The sequence below is a fragment of the Haliotis rufescens genome, unplaced genomic scaffold, assembly GCF_023055435.1.
Source record: "Haliotis rufescens isolate VD_foot unplaced genomic scaffold, xgHalRufe1.0.p SCAF_10, whole genome shotgun sequence".
Lineage (NCBI taxonomy): Eukaryota > Metazoa > Mollusca > Gastropoda > Lepetellida > Haliotidae > Haliotis > Haliotis rufescens.
Window position 1 is genome coordinate 34,540,454 of NW_025963780.1, and position 16,783 is coordinate 34,557,236.

Below are 16,783 nucleotides of genomic sequence, written 5' to 3' on the forward strand. Positions count from 1 at the left end.
TATAATGAAATGAAAAAGATATTGTGAGCATGAATTTTGGGGTATGTCAGCCTAGGGATATTGTCTTGACCTGACAAGAAGCTGATATTCCGCCCCAAATCTGTAGCAAAAGTAACAAATACCAGTAAAAAGTCCCAAGAAGGAAATAAATCACTTTTACTGATAACATGGTCAGTAAACATGATGAATAGGACTTAGTTTTAGATTACTGTTTATCTCATTTTCTGACATGGAAAAGTCGACTTTTTGTGAAATTTCAACTGTCAAATGACTGAGATAGACATTTATTTGGACAAAAAGTCAAATATCTTTTTTGATAAAAACTAATAAAAAAGTTGATAGGTGTCACAGGCACCAATCACTAACCTGTTTCCAAAGATTTGGAAAACTTCTCAAAATCAAAAGGCACAAAGCTGACAGCATCCTCTTTGGAAGGGGGGATATTGGAGTGAAGGAAATGGCAAGCTCCATCTACATGGGAGGGCCTGATAGAAAGTTCCTGGAAAACAAATGGTACAAATCAATTCCCCATAGGAGGTCATGTCGGGTAAACTTTCTAATCAGTCAATCAGCATTGAGGATTCTAAGTTTGCAGTATTATATGAGGGAGAGAGGAATTTAAACCAGCATATCTGATTTCTGTATCTCATAGACGAGCCAAAACAATAACTTCTAAAAGTAGAAAGTATAGTGCTGCCATAATATTGTTGTGCTTAGTTTAGGGTCCTGACAGTGATGCATTTAAAATTATTTTTTTTGGATTTATTATTTGCATATGCAGAGTTTGTGCATGAAGTTGTATGTATCATGTGTATAGGCCTTCTGAACATGTGTCACTGTGAGTCACATGCAATGGGTCTTAGCACTGAAGTTTGCAATTCTAAGCTGGTAATATACACTTGTATGCGTGCAACTACTCACTAATAGTTGCCATTTGATTATTTGCCATGTTCATGTTAATTCACAGGTCATTTCGATCTCCTGCTTAGGAGATGGGGAGCATTGCATTTTACTGGGTGCATCTTTTTCATTTCAATTAGCACCCCATGTCTAAGCTAGGCTAATGACCTAATCAAGGTAGCCAAAGGCGCTATGACAATATTATAAGTGGTCGTTTTTCTAGTGATCAGCATTCAGCACTTGAAAGTTTACCCTTATGCAAATGTAAGGGTGTGTAGACTTCGGGGTAACACACTAACACTAAGAATCAAAGAGGTGGCGAGATCCTCCGCTGACAGTCTGAGACAATGACGCTAAAAGCTGCGATCAGTAAACTGCAACATTGCAGCTGATCATCCAAATCATTCCAGGTTTGCAGCTGTCCCTGTGGATCGTGATGTGACAGATGTTCAGATTAACAATGACATTATTTCCGAAATGATTACCAATAAAAACAATCCCCCGTCCGTTGCAATGGCCAATCTGTTGTCGTCTGACCACGCAACCGCGTTGCAGGCAGTAATATTTGAAGGAAATGTAGCTACAAAGGTTCCCGCGACCGCCATGTTTGAAACAAACTCGACAATGTTAAGAGAGAAGAAATATGATTGGTTGAATGTGGATCAATTATCCAATAATAATTCCGTATGCATATCGAGCCCATGTTGTTTCTATTGTATCTTTTTATTGGTTAATAGGCCCGATTTTACACCAATCACGTCGTTCGTTTCAAGTACTTCTCATATGTAAACTTCAACACGTGTTGTCGTTCATAATAAATACTGAACAGAAGCAATGCCATTTAAATTCAATTTTTCGACCCCTTCAGATGACACGATCGATGACGAGGGTAAATACATGACTTGTTCTTTTAGTTATTCATTCATTTCTAGTAGTGACAAAGACTGAATTATTGTAATCGCCATCGATCGTTGCAAAGTGAACAAAATACTCACTCATTGACGAAATTACTTAGACACGATCGACAGTCGACACCTTCCGATATATGTCGATTCGAATATAGCCAAGAAGGTTGGCCTTCATTGTGTATATAGCATTCCTAATATAAATTACAATGATGCATAGTTAATCAAGTCCTGATTATCCTATTTTACGACAAATACAACATATATATATACCGTATTCGACGTAATAAGCGCCCAGCTCTAATAAGCGCCCACGGCGAGATTTGCTGATATATATTGACTAGTGAACAATCCTAATTAGCACCCCTTCCGACCCCTATTCGCATATAATACCCACCGCTTCCTTCCCCTATTCACATATAATACCCACTCGTGTGTTATATGCGCACTTTAATATTGGCAATTAAATTCTGGAAACATATATCTGTCGCAAATAAACATTTCAGGCTGTCAGCATAAACCACGAAATTTATCTTTCAACTCTGTTTTTTTCACCAAAATAATATTCTAATAAGAGCCCCCTATTTCTGATTTTGAGAGTGTCCTGAGCGCTTATTACATCGAATAGGGTAACAATCTGGCCATGGTTATCTCCAGCATCTCCGTGAAGATATGGGACTGGAGTCACATATCCACCGATGCTGGGAAAGATTAGTTTAGGATGACCGAAAAGGCTGAAAATTGCCAAAATTGCGAGATACCCGAAGGGGCGTCAGATGATCATCTGTGAGCATTGGCCATGTTTTTGACATCGGGGAGACCCCGGTGGACACATCGGTAGAAAATACCTCTTGAGTTATTTTCTTGTGGTTGCTGGTGGTCCACACCCCCATCGGTAATGGATCTGGTACACATCTTCCGGCAGCCCACCAGTGACCCTCCAGGCACCTGCCAGACCGCAAGGGTGCAGCGCGTGGGTGTGGTATGGTCATCGGAGGATAGCTGAAAGGTCATCTGCCGGGAATCGGTCAATACTCAAAATGTTTCCCTCCGGTAACTGGATGATTAAGCCAAGTCATAAGGTGACCAACTGGAGTCCGGGCAAGCATCGAGTGGGTATCATTCATCGGACACCGGGAATGTTGACGTGCCTGTTCCAGAGTATATATAATGGGCTGAATGGGATGAGCAGCATAGAATGTCTTCACTCACACTGAGTACGCTAGAGCCCGAAGCTCCCTATGCCTTTCAACTCTTCATCTCCGAATTTTCAGACTCCACAAATCTACAAAACCAACTGAAATGTGATTCAGTTCTTGCAGCAATTTCCACGTCAAACACGAATGGGCTCCTTTTATAGCGAGCAGGACACAGGCGGTGTTCATCCAGGCATTGGCCGGTGCCAAGATGGGCATTGCACGTTCTGGTTTACACCGGACAAGCACCATCCGGGTATCGGGTGATTAACGGGCGATTCCCGCCAGATGACCGGTCAGTCACTGGACGGTATAAGCCTACCATTTTTTCCAAAATCCTTCGAACATCATCTTTGGTTTCATGACTACTGCACCGATGTGTCACAGATGTGGGCAAAAATCGGTTGCACACCGAAACCCACCGATGCCCCTACATGGTCCGGCGACCGTTGTATATGTGACTGAGGCATTAGAATTGGTCTGCAGCAACCCATGCTTTCATGTTGTCAAGCTCACTGACTTTTTTATGTATATCATCTTATCCTTATTGCTAAGATCGGTGCTCATGATATCAATCACTGGATTGTTAGGTCCAGACTTGATTATTTAAGTCTCTTATTATATAGCTGGAATACTGCTGAGTGTGCTGTTTATGAAGAAACTAATAATTACCTGCTAAGTGCACAGAGACAATATCTTAATTTTACACAACTTCACTCAATTTACAAAGTCTCCACCAAAATTGAATTATGCTCCAGACTATTGAGGACAGTTCTTATTAATAAAATTTTTAAAAATTTTTTTTTCTGTATATAGCACTTTACTGCATTTGTTCTTAAGAACTGTCATATATTTGAATAAGTTTTGCAAATGTGTTGCATTTATTCCATGGTTTAGAAGTATATCTTGTTTCAAACCGATGTCATTACAACTTAACTATTGAATGTATTGCAGATTAATATAAAATTAATGAAGTTTAAACTGTTAATAATATGCTTCTTTCAAATCAAGAAATCCTCTGAATGTTTAATCTGTATGTCTCTGGTGATAATATCCTTTATTAAACTCAAACCCTCCCACTTGTTAGGGTGTGCAACATTACCAAAATGAACATGTTATGTAACATGGAAAGCATGCAACGATATATTAGAAATAGGGGGCTCTTATTAGAATATAATTTTGGTGAGGAAAAAAACAGAGTTGAAAGATCGTAAATTGTGTGGTTTATGCTGGCAGCCTGAAATGATACAAAAGAAAAGTCTGTGCGTATTATACATGACAGATATATTTTCCAGAATTTAATTGCCCATAATTAAGGGAGCATATAACACACAAATGCGTATTATACACAAATAATTAAGTCATGTGTACATTGATCAATCGGAACGGGTGCTAATTGGGATTGTTCACAGGCCAAAATATTAGCAAATATCTGAGTGGGGCTCTTATTACAACGATATAACATGATATAATTGTGTCGTAAGCTGTGGGTCAAACTATAAAATGTTAATATAGTAATTATAAATAGACTGTTTTGCCTCATTTTTAGCTCATGGAGAACATGCTGATAACTTTGTCTCTGATGACGACGATACTAAAGCTCTCCCTTCACAAGAAATCTCACGGAACCCAGAACAGGTAAGTCCTGGCATTGGTTGAAGAAGTCAACAGTTGGAAATAATCACCAGCTGTTAATCATGCCTTTCTGGGAGGTCACTCTGACCTTCTTCTGCCAAGGAACATACGAACCATCTGCTAACTGCACGATGCCTCCTGTGACAATTAATGTTGTGTGTGGGGGGGATTATAAGGCCATGGAGAGAACATCTCCCTACTGTACATTTTTATGAATCACTGTGAAAAAGGCATTTTAATACCACAGACAACTGAATATGAAGATTGTTCAATTCATGTAAATAAGCTTGAACCGAAATGTTGCATTGAATTAATAAAGAAGGTGAGATTCACTTTCTTGATGAAGGTACTAACATCGGTACATGCTGTACCCAAATGTCGCGTTGAAAGAAAACTAAGTTGAACCTAGGGCTGGGACGAGTCCAAATATACGACCCGGGTACCAACACCCCTATTACCCGACCCTACCGAGGTACAGGCTGTAGGTCTCAATTAAGAGATTGGTACAAAATGTCCAACTGGGAATACATGTACAGTCAAGTCTCGTTAATCCGACATCGTTGGTTGCACATGATTGTGTCGGATTAACGAGTATGTCGGATTAACGAAATTAAGTGATTTGTGATCGAAAATCGGACATCTTCACGATAGATAATAACCGTGTGTTTCCTCGTGTAAATGCAAGTGCTACTGTCTTAACAACTTGCTTCATCTACTTAAAATAGTCTGTCAGTGTTTTCTGTTTCTCACATTTTGAAGGCACATTTCTCAAAGTCCCCTGTTGGCTTGACGTCTAGGGCTGGTGGTTCTTCAGCATCAACATTGTCGAGGTGTAATTTCATTTGTTTCTTATAATAAAGCTTGAAATTCTCTATGATCCCGGCATCTAGTGTTAATTGTTAAAGTTAATCTCTGCAGCCGGTGCATGTCAAAACACGGGGTTGTGTACTCGCAGGCAGATGACCACGGAGTATGCTGACCACTGTGTCGGATTAACGAGACTGATTAATGAGTGATTTCAGTAATTCGTTGCAAATTAGGTGTGTCGGAGTCGGAGTGCGAGAATGTCGGATTAACGGGACTAAATAGCGCTGAATCAATCGGTTCCCATCATTTGTGTCGGATAAAGCCGAGTGTCGGATTAACGAGTGTCGGATTAACGAGACTTCACTGTAGTTTGACTGTACCCATGGAAAAATGTATTCAGATGTACACTTCTTAATTAAAACGATCTGGTTATTCCTACGGTGAAGTTGACAGAAGTTTTATCTTTATTCAAGCATTAAAGTCAGAGAGAATGTGTGCACAGTCAGAAAGAAATGTGAACATTAGTGACTTGTTGTGTAACCATGGAGTAACCATAATCTTTGTCATTAAACAATATATCATGGTTCCGGGTAGTCCTGTATGTACCTGGGTCCTACTCAGTACCCACCTGACCCGAGTACCCGATTGCGAGTTACCCATCCCAGCCCTAGTTGAAACCCATTTGTCAATGTGATCTTCCTTGATATTACAGTTTCCAAAATGGCAGTTAAAGATACTTCCATAGTCCAACCATGATTCTGCCCAGAAAACAATGACAAGATGATGCCGCTGACTATATTATCACAAATCCATTCACAAACTCACTCAAATCATGAGAGAAGTTTACAATTTGTGTTTTCAGAATGTCAGTGATATGAGTACAATTGAACACAACATATGTGGTGCTGTATTTCGAGTGATCCGTCAACAAGATGTCAATGACAGCAGCTCGGCGCTCCAAGTTACAGCCGATTCTGATCTTGTTCCTGGTGTTTATGAAGGTAACCATAGCAACCAAAACATACTAATGTCTTCAATAAGCAAGATATCAATGTAAGCATGACTGATTAACTTTATGATGTGAAAAAGATCGGGTGCTCCTTAACTTCTTTTGAGTAGTATATAATCAGTCTCAGAGCTGTGAGGAAGCTAGGGATTTACCTTGGTTTGTCCAGGGAACAACTTTAAATTAAATTTGGGGACCAAGGCAAGATTGTTGGGGCCACAGACTGGTGCATTTTCAAGACTTTAATTGATCCCATATAAATGCACCTGCTCAGAAGCCTTAGGCCTGTTATAGATGGGAATTTCATTGTCAGATTGAAGAAAGTCAACCACTGACACTGCTAGTATACCAGTTATATCATGGCGAGTCAGCTTGATGTGGGAGAAAAGCCCAAAGTGATACAGGTTTCAGATTTTTCCCACATTGGTAAAACCCATGAGCATGGGGGTAACCGGGACCTTTCAAGGAAGGATGGGGGTACAGTTGTCAGTAATGTAAAGATATCACATGTAATCCTGTCATCATTACCTACCTGACTAAGAATAGGAATTATTTACCCTACAATATAAGAAAGCTATGCGATACATCACAATGAAGAAGGAAGCGTGGTTTACTTCACGATAAAACATTGATCTATCATGACGTCATTTCTGGAGATTCGAACATGCACTCACAACTTGATGATGTCGTAATTTTGAGAGGGAAGTGTCAAGTGAGTTGTTCCCCATAGATGTAGCTGTACAGCGCAGATGAGGTAATGGCTGAACGATCGCATTCAAAAGCGTGAGAGAAATGACAATCGGAATTGGGAGAAAAGGTCCAAATAATCAACATGAAAATTGTGAGAATATCTGAGAAATACCAAACTTAACGCCCCTCTTTATAAAATAGACTTGTCCGACATTGCCAAGGTCAGATTTTATTCTGGGAGTCATCGTTATTGAAAATAGAAAAATATTTTTAAACCTTTTACATTTTATTAAGATCCTTAATAGGCTGTACAAAATGTTGATATCTCATATAAGAAATAAATGACTTTGTTGTATGAGGTGCTACTATTTGCTATGCAGAGTTGCATCCCTTAGCTGTGTCAGGATTGGCTGAACGTTGTTTGGAGTACCTGTTTTGCTTGATGCTGATCCTTGGTTTGCCAGCACCCATGCTCGTTGGTTTCACCCAAATTGTAAATCTCTAAGACCCGAGTTCCTTTGGACTTTCCTTCACACGAGCATCGACTCTGTGGTGCAACTGCAATACTGACAGAAGTGACGTGAAGCCAGTCTCTCACTCTCGCGGGCGGTCGGGTAGCCTAGTGGTTAAAGCGTTCGCTCGTCACGCCGAAGACCCGGGTTCGATTCCCGACATGGTTACAATGTGTGAAGCCCATTTCTGGTGTCCCCCTCCGTGAAACTGCTGGAATATTGCTAAAAGCGGCTTAAAACCATACACACTCACTCACTCACTCACTCACTCACTCACTCTCACTCTCACTGTTTCAGGTGGCCTGAAGATATGGGAGTGTGGTGTAGATTTAGCCGAGTTTCTCATCAATCACAATATTGACTGTAAAGGGTTACGTGTTTTAGAGGTAAGAGCTGGTGAAGTCTTTGATTGGCATCAGAAGTTGGGAGGTAATGTGAGGTGGAAAAGGCTTTAATGTCGCATTTAAAATTGTTTCACTCATATCACATATCCATGTGTGTGTATATGGCTGTTTGTACTAGTCCAGACGTACGCCAATTTTATAGTCCGAAGGTTTCTTTGGCATTGGTGTGTCACTTTTAAATTTAGCGAGCCATTGTTTTTCCTTGAATAAAATATTTAAAAAAAATTCTTACAAAGCAGACAACTAACATTGTGTTACAAGAGCCAATTTCAATGAGTGACCAGTTGTGTTTGTCTTGGTTGGAAAATGATAAAGTGTTCCTCCGTCATCATTTTCTTCTCAATATTAAATGAACAAAAGTCCTTCTCACTTTTGAGAAAAAAGTGCCTGAGAAACGTAGTTTTTTATGCAACCTAGCCCGCTGAGATACCAAGCATTTGGTTATTTGGGTATTTTACCCATAGGTTTAATTTTGATTGGGTATCCAGAAGTTTTTTTATACCCACCTATTTCTTGACATTTGGGTATTTCACTTAAGACCTGTTTTGTAACAATCCCTGGGAATCATTTGAAACTATGTGAATAGAAGTGTACCCGTCTGCGTCTGCTTGTGAGGAATTGTAAGAAAGGTGCTATTGTTTTAGTTACCAATCAGCAACTAATATGGGTACACCATGTACATTGACTAAGCACAATGTGCTTTTCATTTGGCATCTATCAGTATGTTGGTCGCAGGAGCTTTTCCAAATGTAACTGTCGGTAAGTGAATTTGGCGATCGGCTGATACACAATCATTTTGTCTTACCGTTGAAATATATGCAATCATTTTGTCTACTATTTGCATGATTTGTAATATACACATTAATTTTATTTCAATAGCTGATTTATAGTTTTTGTTGCGAATTTGATATGCTAGGAGACCCGTGAAGATTCCGGGGTAGAATAGGTCTTCAGCAACCCATGCTTGTCGTAAAAGGTGACTATGCTTGTCGCAAAAGGCGACTAACGGGATCAGGTGGTCAGGCTCACTGACATGGTTGATGCATGTCATCGATCCCAATTGCATGGATCGATGCTCATCATATCAATCACTGGATTGTCTGGTCCAGACTCGATTATTTACAGACCGCCGTCAGCCATCAGCTGGAATATTGCTGAGTGCGGCGTTAAACAACAAACAAACCAACCAACCAAATGATATGCTAGGATTTAATTTTTCCTCATATTTCAGTTTATTTCATGCATATTTTACGCAAGTATGCAGCTTATCTCGAGCTCTGGTCTAAGGACTGCATCACTTTCCTCCGTTCTAGCTTGCACACTGTGCTATAACTGAAATACTATATATTGCAAGTGGTGTTAAACCCAACTCTCTCAATCATTTAGAGTGTGTGGTCATAGATTGGTGTTCTCAAATCATCAGGAAGATGTAACAGAGTAAGATGTCTGATCTTCACAAGATTCTGTGTGTAGCAGACTGAGGTTATATTTCCTGGCTGTGTTTCAGCTGGGCTGTGGAGCGGGACTACCAGGACTCACGGCCATGCACAAGGAAGCGGCCGAGGTCCACTTTCAGGATTACGTAAGTGGAGGGAATATTTCCCCCAGGGGCATGTGTGTCGGGGAAATAGTTTTGAGAAATTCTCAACGAGCATAATAGTCTTTGCCTCATGCTGATTGCTAGTTCACAATGTGACATGTCAGTGCTTTGTTGCAAATAGTTGAAGATGACGTCCTCAGATGTTTTTATCCTATTACCGTATTTACCCTATTAGAACCCTGTTCCAATAAACACCCCTGACGGAGTTGTGCACTTATTAAAACCGCAATCCGCAATATTCCAGGTGTATGACAGCGGCCTGTAAATAATCAAACCTGGACCAGACAGTCCAGTGATTGATATAGTGAGCAGTGATCCAAACTGTATGAGAACGTGCTATCTACCAAGTCACTGAGGCTGACCACTCGATCCATTTGGTTGCCTAGCATCAGTTGCTAGGGACCTAGTCTAACCAGGACTTGACATTATATGAAAAGGAGATTTTGACCCTAATGTTTTACATATCGTAAATATCACATATTAGGAATAAAAATTGTATTATACTTGATAACAATTGCTTATGCACCACACGTCAATACCAGATAATGTAAAACGCGACTAACGGGATCGGGTGGTCAGGCTCGCTGACTTGGTTGATACATGTCATCGATCCCAATTGCGTAGATCAATGCTCATGATGTCAATCACTGGATTGTCTGGTCCAGACTCGATTATTTTACAGACCGCCGTCATATAGCTGGAATATTGCTGAGTGCGGCGTTAAACAACAATCAATCAATCAATCAATCTTGTAAAAGAGAATAGTATGTTTTACCTTACCTGATGCTACACCTATAGCACTGTGTAGCGTCAGGGAAGTATAAAGACATTGCATTTAATCAGAAATGCTCATTTCTTACTGATTTTGTGGATTTAGTAAAGGTTGCTAAGCATAATACTGTTTCCTGTCCACTTTAAGTTTGTTTGTTTGTTTGTTGTTTAACCCTGCACTCACAAATATTCCAGCTATATGACGACAGTCTGTAAATAATCAAGTCTGGACCAGACAATCCAGTGTTTTAGATCATGAGCATCGAACTACCCAATTGGGATACAATGACATGCATCAACCAAGTCAGCGAGCCTGACCACCTGATAATGTTAGTCCCCTCTTATGACAAGCATAGTCGCTTTTTACAGCAAGCATGCATATGGGTTGCTGGAGACCTTTTCTAGCCATAGTTATTTACTATGAATAACATAGTAAATGAACATGGACTCTCGTCATGGTTATTGGACAGTAACCTGATGTTAGCATGTCTGTGTAGCTGCCATAAAATTTCTGAGTCCCGTGATTGGATTCGAACCACGGACCTTCTGATCCGAGGTCGGACGCCTTGTCCACATGACCAAAAAGGTTAACCCTGTCAGCAAGCTGACAAGGTAAGGATGTCATCTGTGGGATGACTCCACGCCCCCTGCTACATCTGCATCATAGTGAGTGAGTATTTGTAAGAAGGTCTATCTTCTAGTAGGCACTGTCAGGTGTTGTGCAACTACCAATGGTTAAAAGTTTTAACTTAAAACTGGAGAATTCCAGGGTGTGTTCAGGTGAGCTATATTTTCTGTTCTCTGGGAACTGAGAGGAAGGAGAGATGAGAGATTAGTATGAGTCAGGATAAGGTAAAATCATACAAGTCAAGTACATATGATATAGTGTTGTGTGATGGTCAGGGTGAACCAGGATTTGAACCCACAATCATAGGTTTCTGGCATGTCCAAGGAACGTAACTCTGCACAGGGAATTTCAAAGCAATAGATGACTGGGCCAGTCATGCTCCCAGTGATAGCAATCTAGACTTCATTGTATGTACGTCTGAACTGATTTCTTGTTGTTGCAGAACCCTGAAGTGGTTGAAAATATCACAATTCCAAATGTTGCACTTAATCAGTGTTCACACTGCAAGTGTCGATTCTTTTCTGGAGACTGGAGTTCTCTCCCCTCAACCATCTGTACCGAGGATGAAGCAAAACGGTGAGTTGATGCAGTTTTATGGTTCATTTTGTTACCAGGGTGACCTCTGGTTGCACAGTTGGAACTTTTGACTGAAATCATCTAAGCTGTTAGATCACAGTTATGCAGGAATGCCGTACAAAAGGTTTGATATCATGTTTCATCACAGACTTTTGTAGAAATCAGCAGAGTATAAGGATTCTGGTCTGAAAGGAGACCAGCCTCCTGTAGTCTCAAACATCACGTCACTCCGAAGACCCGGGTTTGATTCCCGACATGGGTACAATGTGTGAAGCCCATTTCTGGTGCCCCCCGCCGTGATATTGCTGGAATATTGCCAAAAGCGGCGTAGAGCTACTCACTCACTCACTCACTCACTCTCTCATTTTAGGGAAGGGACATTTGATATTAGGATTTTTAAAAATATATCTTGTGTTCTCAAAAATGCTGCACCCGTGAAGATCCGGGGTAGAATAGGTCTTCAGCAACCATTATTCCTAGCCTCTCTGTGTTCCAGGTATGACATGATTCTCACAGCGGAGACAATCTACAACACCAGGAACTACAGCAAGCTTCACCAGGCGTTCCAGCACCTCCTCAAGCAGAGTGGAACTATGTATCCACAATCAGCTGATGTTTCATATGAAACCCTCTATAAAGAGGTTTTATGTTCCAGTCTGGTGCTCATGCCCATGTCTAGACAGTTACAACCCTGTGTGAATATCAGAAATTGTCTCATTCGTCACCACTCGCCCCTTTCTGTCACCTGTAAGACTCGTCCCCCTATCGATGAATGTTATGTGCGAAAATATGACAAACCAAACAGAATGCGGGTATGATTTCAAGTTCTTTGTCAATGAATCCCTCAGAAATAATTTTTGATTTTACATATGTCTTGCATCTAAAAATATACCAAGGACACAGTTAAATGTGTTCAATCAAACTGTATAATTCCTCACGTCCCAGTGTGCTTTAAATTGCATCTGAAATATATATATAATACATGGGGAAATAATATATGGACCATTACGCAACGAGTCGACAATTGTTTTAGGTATGCCCGTTTGCGCTAAGACGGAACTTGGTCGCAAAAATGGCCATGAGAGGGGCACGAGTCGCTATTCGGCTTGTCCCGGAATAACACGAGTTGGTCACGAATGAAATTGTCAGTGTGTAATCATTACAAACCACTAGTCCCAATCTCCCTGAGGCAACTAACTGTAACAGTTTCCATCCTTGCGGAACGAGGCTGGAATTTCTGGGCTCAATCTCAGTGCCACCAGTAGCTATTTTGAGTTAAGTCCCTTCTATGTCCTGCCTACTGACCAATCAGATTCCACCTATCATATCACTTGCAATTGCTTCAAATAAAATGGCATTGCCCAATGAAGACGATCTGGTCAATAATCAAGATCTATATTGTGATAAAAAGGGTCTTACTTTGTGAAGTGCATCAAATCACATGAGCACCTTGATCAAAAACATGGAAAGATTTGGAAAATATCTGTTGACGCTAAGTATTCGGTAGACATGCTTTGCAAATCCTGCAATCAACCAAAGTCTGCATGGCAGTTTACGAAGCGGATGTCGATTTCGTTACGCGATTTTGATTGGACTATGCATAGACTCATTCCAGCCAAAATATAACTTGGTTTGGCAAGGGTTGAAACTGGACTTTGATGGTCGATTACCTCCCTTGCCTTGGGAAGCTGCTACTTGCAGAGTCATTAGCAAAGATCCAGAGTTGGGACTCAGACCAGTACAAGATGGGTGAAAACATAATGTAAGATGTGGTGAGATGTCTGCGAGGGGAAATGTCCTACACTCAACATAGTGCATATGAGTGAGTGAGTATGGTTTTACGCCGCTTTTAGCATTGTTCCAGAAATATCACGGCGGGGGACACCAGAAATAGGCTTCACACATTGTACCCATGTCGGGAATCGAACCCGGGTCTTTTGGCATGACGAGCGAACGCCTTAACCACTAGGCTACCCGACCGCCCCTATGAACATTGTTCAAACTTAAATTGGGGATCCTCGTGTCCATGAGGGTTTTCTGCTGTAGTATTTGAATCTAGAGCATTCCTAATCGTTATTTGTTATCAGTTTTATGACATGGATCCTTTGATTTTCATGCTTATTTTCAAACATTGAAAAAGTATTTTAACGATGAACTGTGCAATTATGTTATGAAGCTGCTATTTCCTGAATGCTATCCAGCTACCTAGCAGCCAAGTCGACCTACTTTGGTGTTGGAGGTGGAACCCGACTGTTTGAGACATTTCTCAAGAGGGGGAATGTCTTCACGAGCCAGGTGTGTCTGGAGATACAAGCAGGTGAGAACACAATCTGCATTGTTTGTCAAGCAGGTGAGAACATAAGTAGTATTGTTTATCAAGCAGGTGAGAACATAAGTAGTATTGTTTGTCAAGCAGGTGAGAACATAAGTAGTATTGTTTGTCAAGCAGGTGAGAACACAGGTAGTATTGTTTGTCAAGCAGGTGAGAACAACATCAGCATTGATTGTCAAGCAGGTGACAACACAATCTGCATTTTTTGTCAAGCAGGTGAGAACACAATCAGCATTGTTTGTCAAGCAGGTGAGAACACAATCTGCATTTTTTGTCAAGCAGGTGAGAACACAGGTAGTATTGTTTGTCAAGCAGGTAAGAACACAATCAGCATTGTTTGTCAAGCAGGTGAGAACACAGGTAGTATTGTTTGTCAAGCAGGTAAGAACACAATCTGCATTTTTTGTCAAGCAGGTGAGAACACAGGTAGTATTGTTTGTCAAGCAGGTGAAAACACATTCAGCATTGTTCGCCAAGCAGGTGGGAACACAAGTGAGAACATGAAGTTTTATCTTTATTCAAACATATAAAAGTCAGAAGTGATGTATGCATAGTCAGAAAGATATGTGAACACTTGTCACTTATAGTGTAACCATAGAGTTCTAGATAATTTTTGCCATTAAACAATATCATCACGTGACTAACCACAGTCTGGGTAGTCCTGTGGGTACCCGGGTCCTACTCAGTACCCTTCTGACCCGAGTACCTGGGTTATGGGGCTGGAATGTCATTTTTGTAAACAATATATCACATAATTAACCACGGGTCCAGGTAGTCCTGTGGGTATACCTGGGTCCTACTCAGTACCCACCCACCCTGGGTACCCTCGTGACCTGTCCCAGCCCTAGTATAGTATGGGCAAGTAAGACCTTAGTATCAGAATGAGCAGTTGTGAACTTTAGACAGTAGCTGTTATGACTCCCAAGTTTTTCTTTTCCTATATTTACTGGGAGATGTCATGAGTAAAGAATGACAGGAAATACAAGGATAAATTCAACAATTTTGTATTTATTACATCTACGATTTCAACATTTCTTTACAGGTGTGCCAAGGGAGATCTTAAAGGTGACAAGACAGACATCGTGACATCATCCTGCCATTGTTGTACATATTGTATCATCGAGTACATAGAGCAAGCATTGTACATAACACAAATACTCTTGCAGATAAATCTGTCTTGAATCATACTGAATGTATTCTTAATCTGTAGCGCACAAGTCTCATGAAATCAGATCTGATTGCTTGCTGCCTCTTCACACAGATCTGAGGACATCCCATTACAGGTCATGTCGGAACAACCTTTCGCAAACTTTGACCGACCAATGAAATGACTAACAGGCAGTTGCCATTTGCCAATCAGAAAGTAGTTTTCTCAGGGACTTATCTAGACCTGCCCAGAGGCCGATATTCGGCCCCAAGATTGCAGCAAATGTCAGTAAAAAAATTCAACTTGAATTAAAAATTCCCCAGTTCCTCAGAATTTACAAAAATAAGATCATTAATAACATCCAATTTAGAGGGGGCACGGGTGGCCCAGTCATCTAAGGCGTTGTGATTCATTGTGCAGAGTTGCATCCCTTGGGCACGCCGGGAACCTATGATTGTGGGTTCGAATCCCGGTTTGCCCCGATTATGTTTCTAGGTTTGTCAGCCCCATACCCTTGCTCGTGGGTTTCACCGAAGTGGTAAACGTCTGAGACCTGCATCACTTTGGGCTTTCCTCCCACATTAAGCTGACACGCTGCGATATAACTGGCGTTATAACCTGGCGTTATACTGTTAAAAGCGGCGTTAAACCCAACTCGCTCACTCCAATTTGGAACATCACAGTATTTTCCCAATTTGCCTGCCAAGGGCAGAGTTTGGAATCCTAGATGAATCTGTTTCTGAAGCTTCATACCACAAGATTCCAAACATGAAACTGAACAACAGTAACTTGTTACATACAAAAGCTGGTTGAGATTGTATGGCAGTGCTTCCCACAGGCTATGAAGCTGACACGCCGCGATATAACTGGAATACTGTTAAAAGCGGCGTTAAACCCAACTCACTCACCCACAGGCTATGAAAAGTCTCTTCCGATTCCAATGTTTATAGAGATTGACAGAGATTTTGACCGAAACTGTGGTACAGGCCATAACTGTCGGTTGGAATACCCCGTGTTAGCCTTTTCAAGGTTGCATGATTAGTAACCACATTCCAACGGTCGCTCTACCAAACTGGTAAGCAATGCTCCGCTGAAAGGTCGTTCTGACCCGTAATGGGATGTCCTCTGATCTTTGTTTAGCAGTAGGATGAGATTGGTCATGGCCTGGTTTGTTGTCCATCTTTGTTGTTGGCACCTGGAAACTGAGGAGGTTTTGTTTGTTTGTTTGTTGTTTAATTCCACTCAGCAATATTCCTTCTATATGACAGCAGTCTGTAAATTGACATCATAAGCATTGATCCACGCAATTGGAATATGATGACACTACACGGCAGCATTCAATACAGATAAGAGTGAATGAGTGAGTTCAAATTTTACATCGCATTGGCAATATTGCAGCCATATGAGATAGTTATTATTAAACACCTGTTGACAAAGATCAGTGAAGCTTTTATTTGTTAGTTTGTTTGTTGTTTAACGCCGCACTCTGCAATATTCCAGCTATAGGACGGCGGTCTGTAAATAATCGATTCTGAACCAGACATCGTGAGCATCGATTGGAATACGATGACATGCATAACCAAGTCAGCAACCCTGACCACCCGATCCTATTAGTCGCCTCTAACGACAAGCAGAGGTTCCTTTTATGGCAAGCATGGGTTGCTAAAGACCTTT

General features: G+C 40.9%; 2 protein-coding genes across 2 annotated transcripts in view; one reads left to right on the top strand and one right to left on the bottom strand.

Moving 5' to 3' along the window:
* Positions 1-1,512, bottom strand: part of LOC124128642 (general transcription factor 3C polypeptide 4-like) — a 41,821-nt gene extending 40,309 nt beyond the window's left edge. Inside the window, exons 1-2 of the mRNA XM_048389767.1 lie at positions 1,386-1,512; positions 367-499 (exon numbers count right to left, since the gene is read on the bottom strand). Of these exons, the coding sequence (XP_048245724.1) occupies positions 367-499; positions 1,386-1,505 (253 nt within the window). The 5' untranslated portion in view covers positions 1,506-1,512. The remainder of the gene's footprint in view (positions 1-366; positions 500-1,385) is intronic.
* A 171-nt stretch (positions 1,513-1,683) lies between these two features.
* LOC124131007 (histidine protein methyltransferase 1 homolog) lies at positions 1,684-15,586 on the top strand. Its single transcript, XM_046494069.2, has 9 exons — positions 1,684-1,789; positions 4,551-4,639; positions 6,306-6,444; positions 7,949-8,037; positions 9,563-9,637; positions 11,497-11,630; positions 12,127-12,225; positions 13,832-13,947; positions 15,005-15,586. The coding sequence occupies exons 1-9, from the start codon at positions 1,735-1,737 to the stop codon at positions 15,046-15,048; spliced, it is 840 nt and encodes a 279-aa protein (XP_046350025.1). The 5' UTR covers positions 1,684-1,734; the 3' UTR covers positions 15,049-15,586.
* Positions 15,587-16,783: the final 1,197 nt, after the last annotated feature.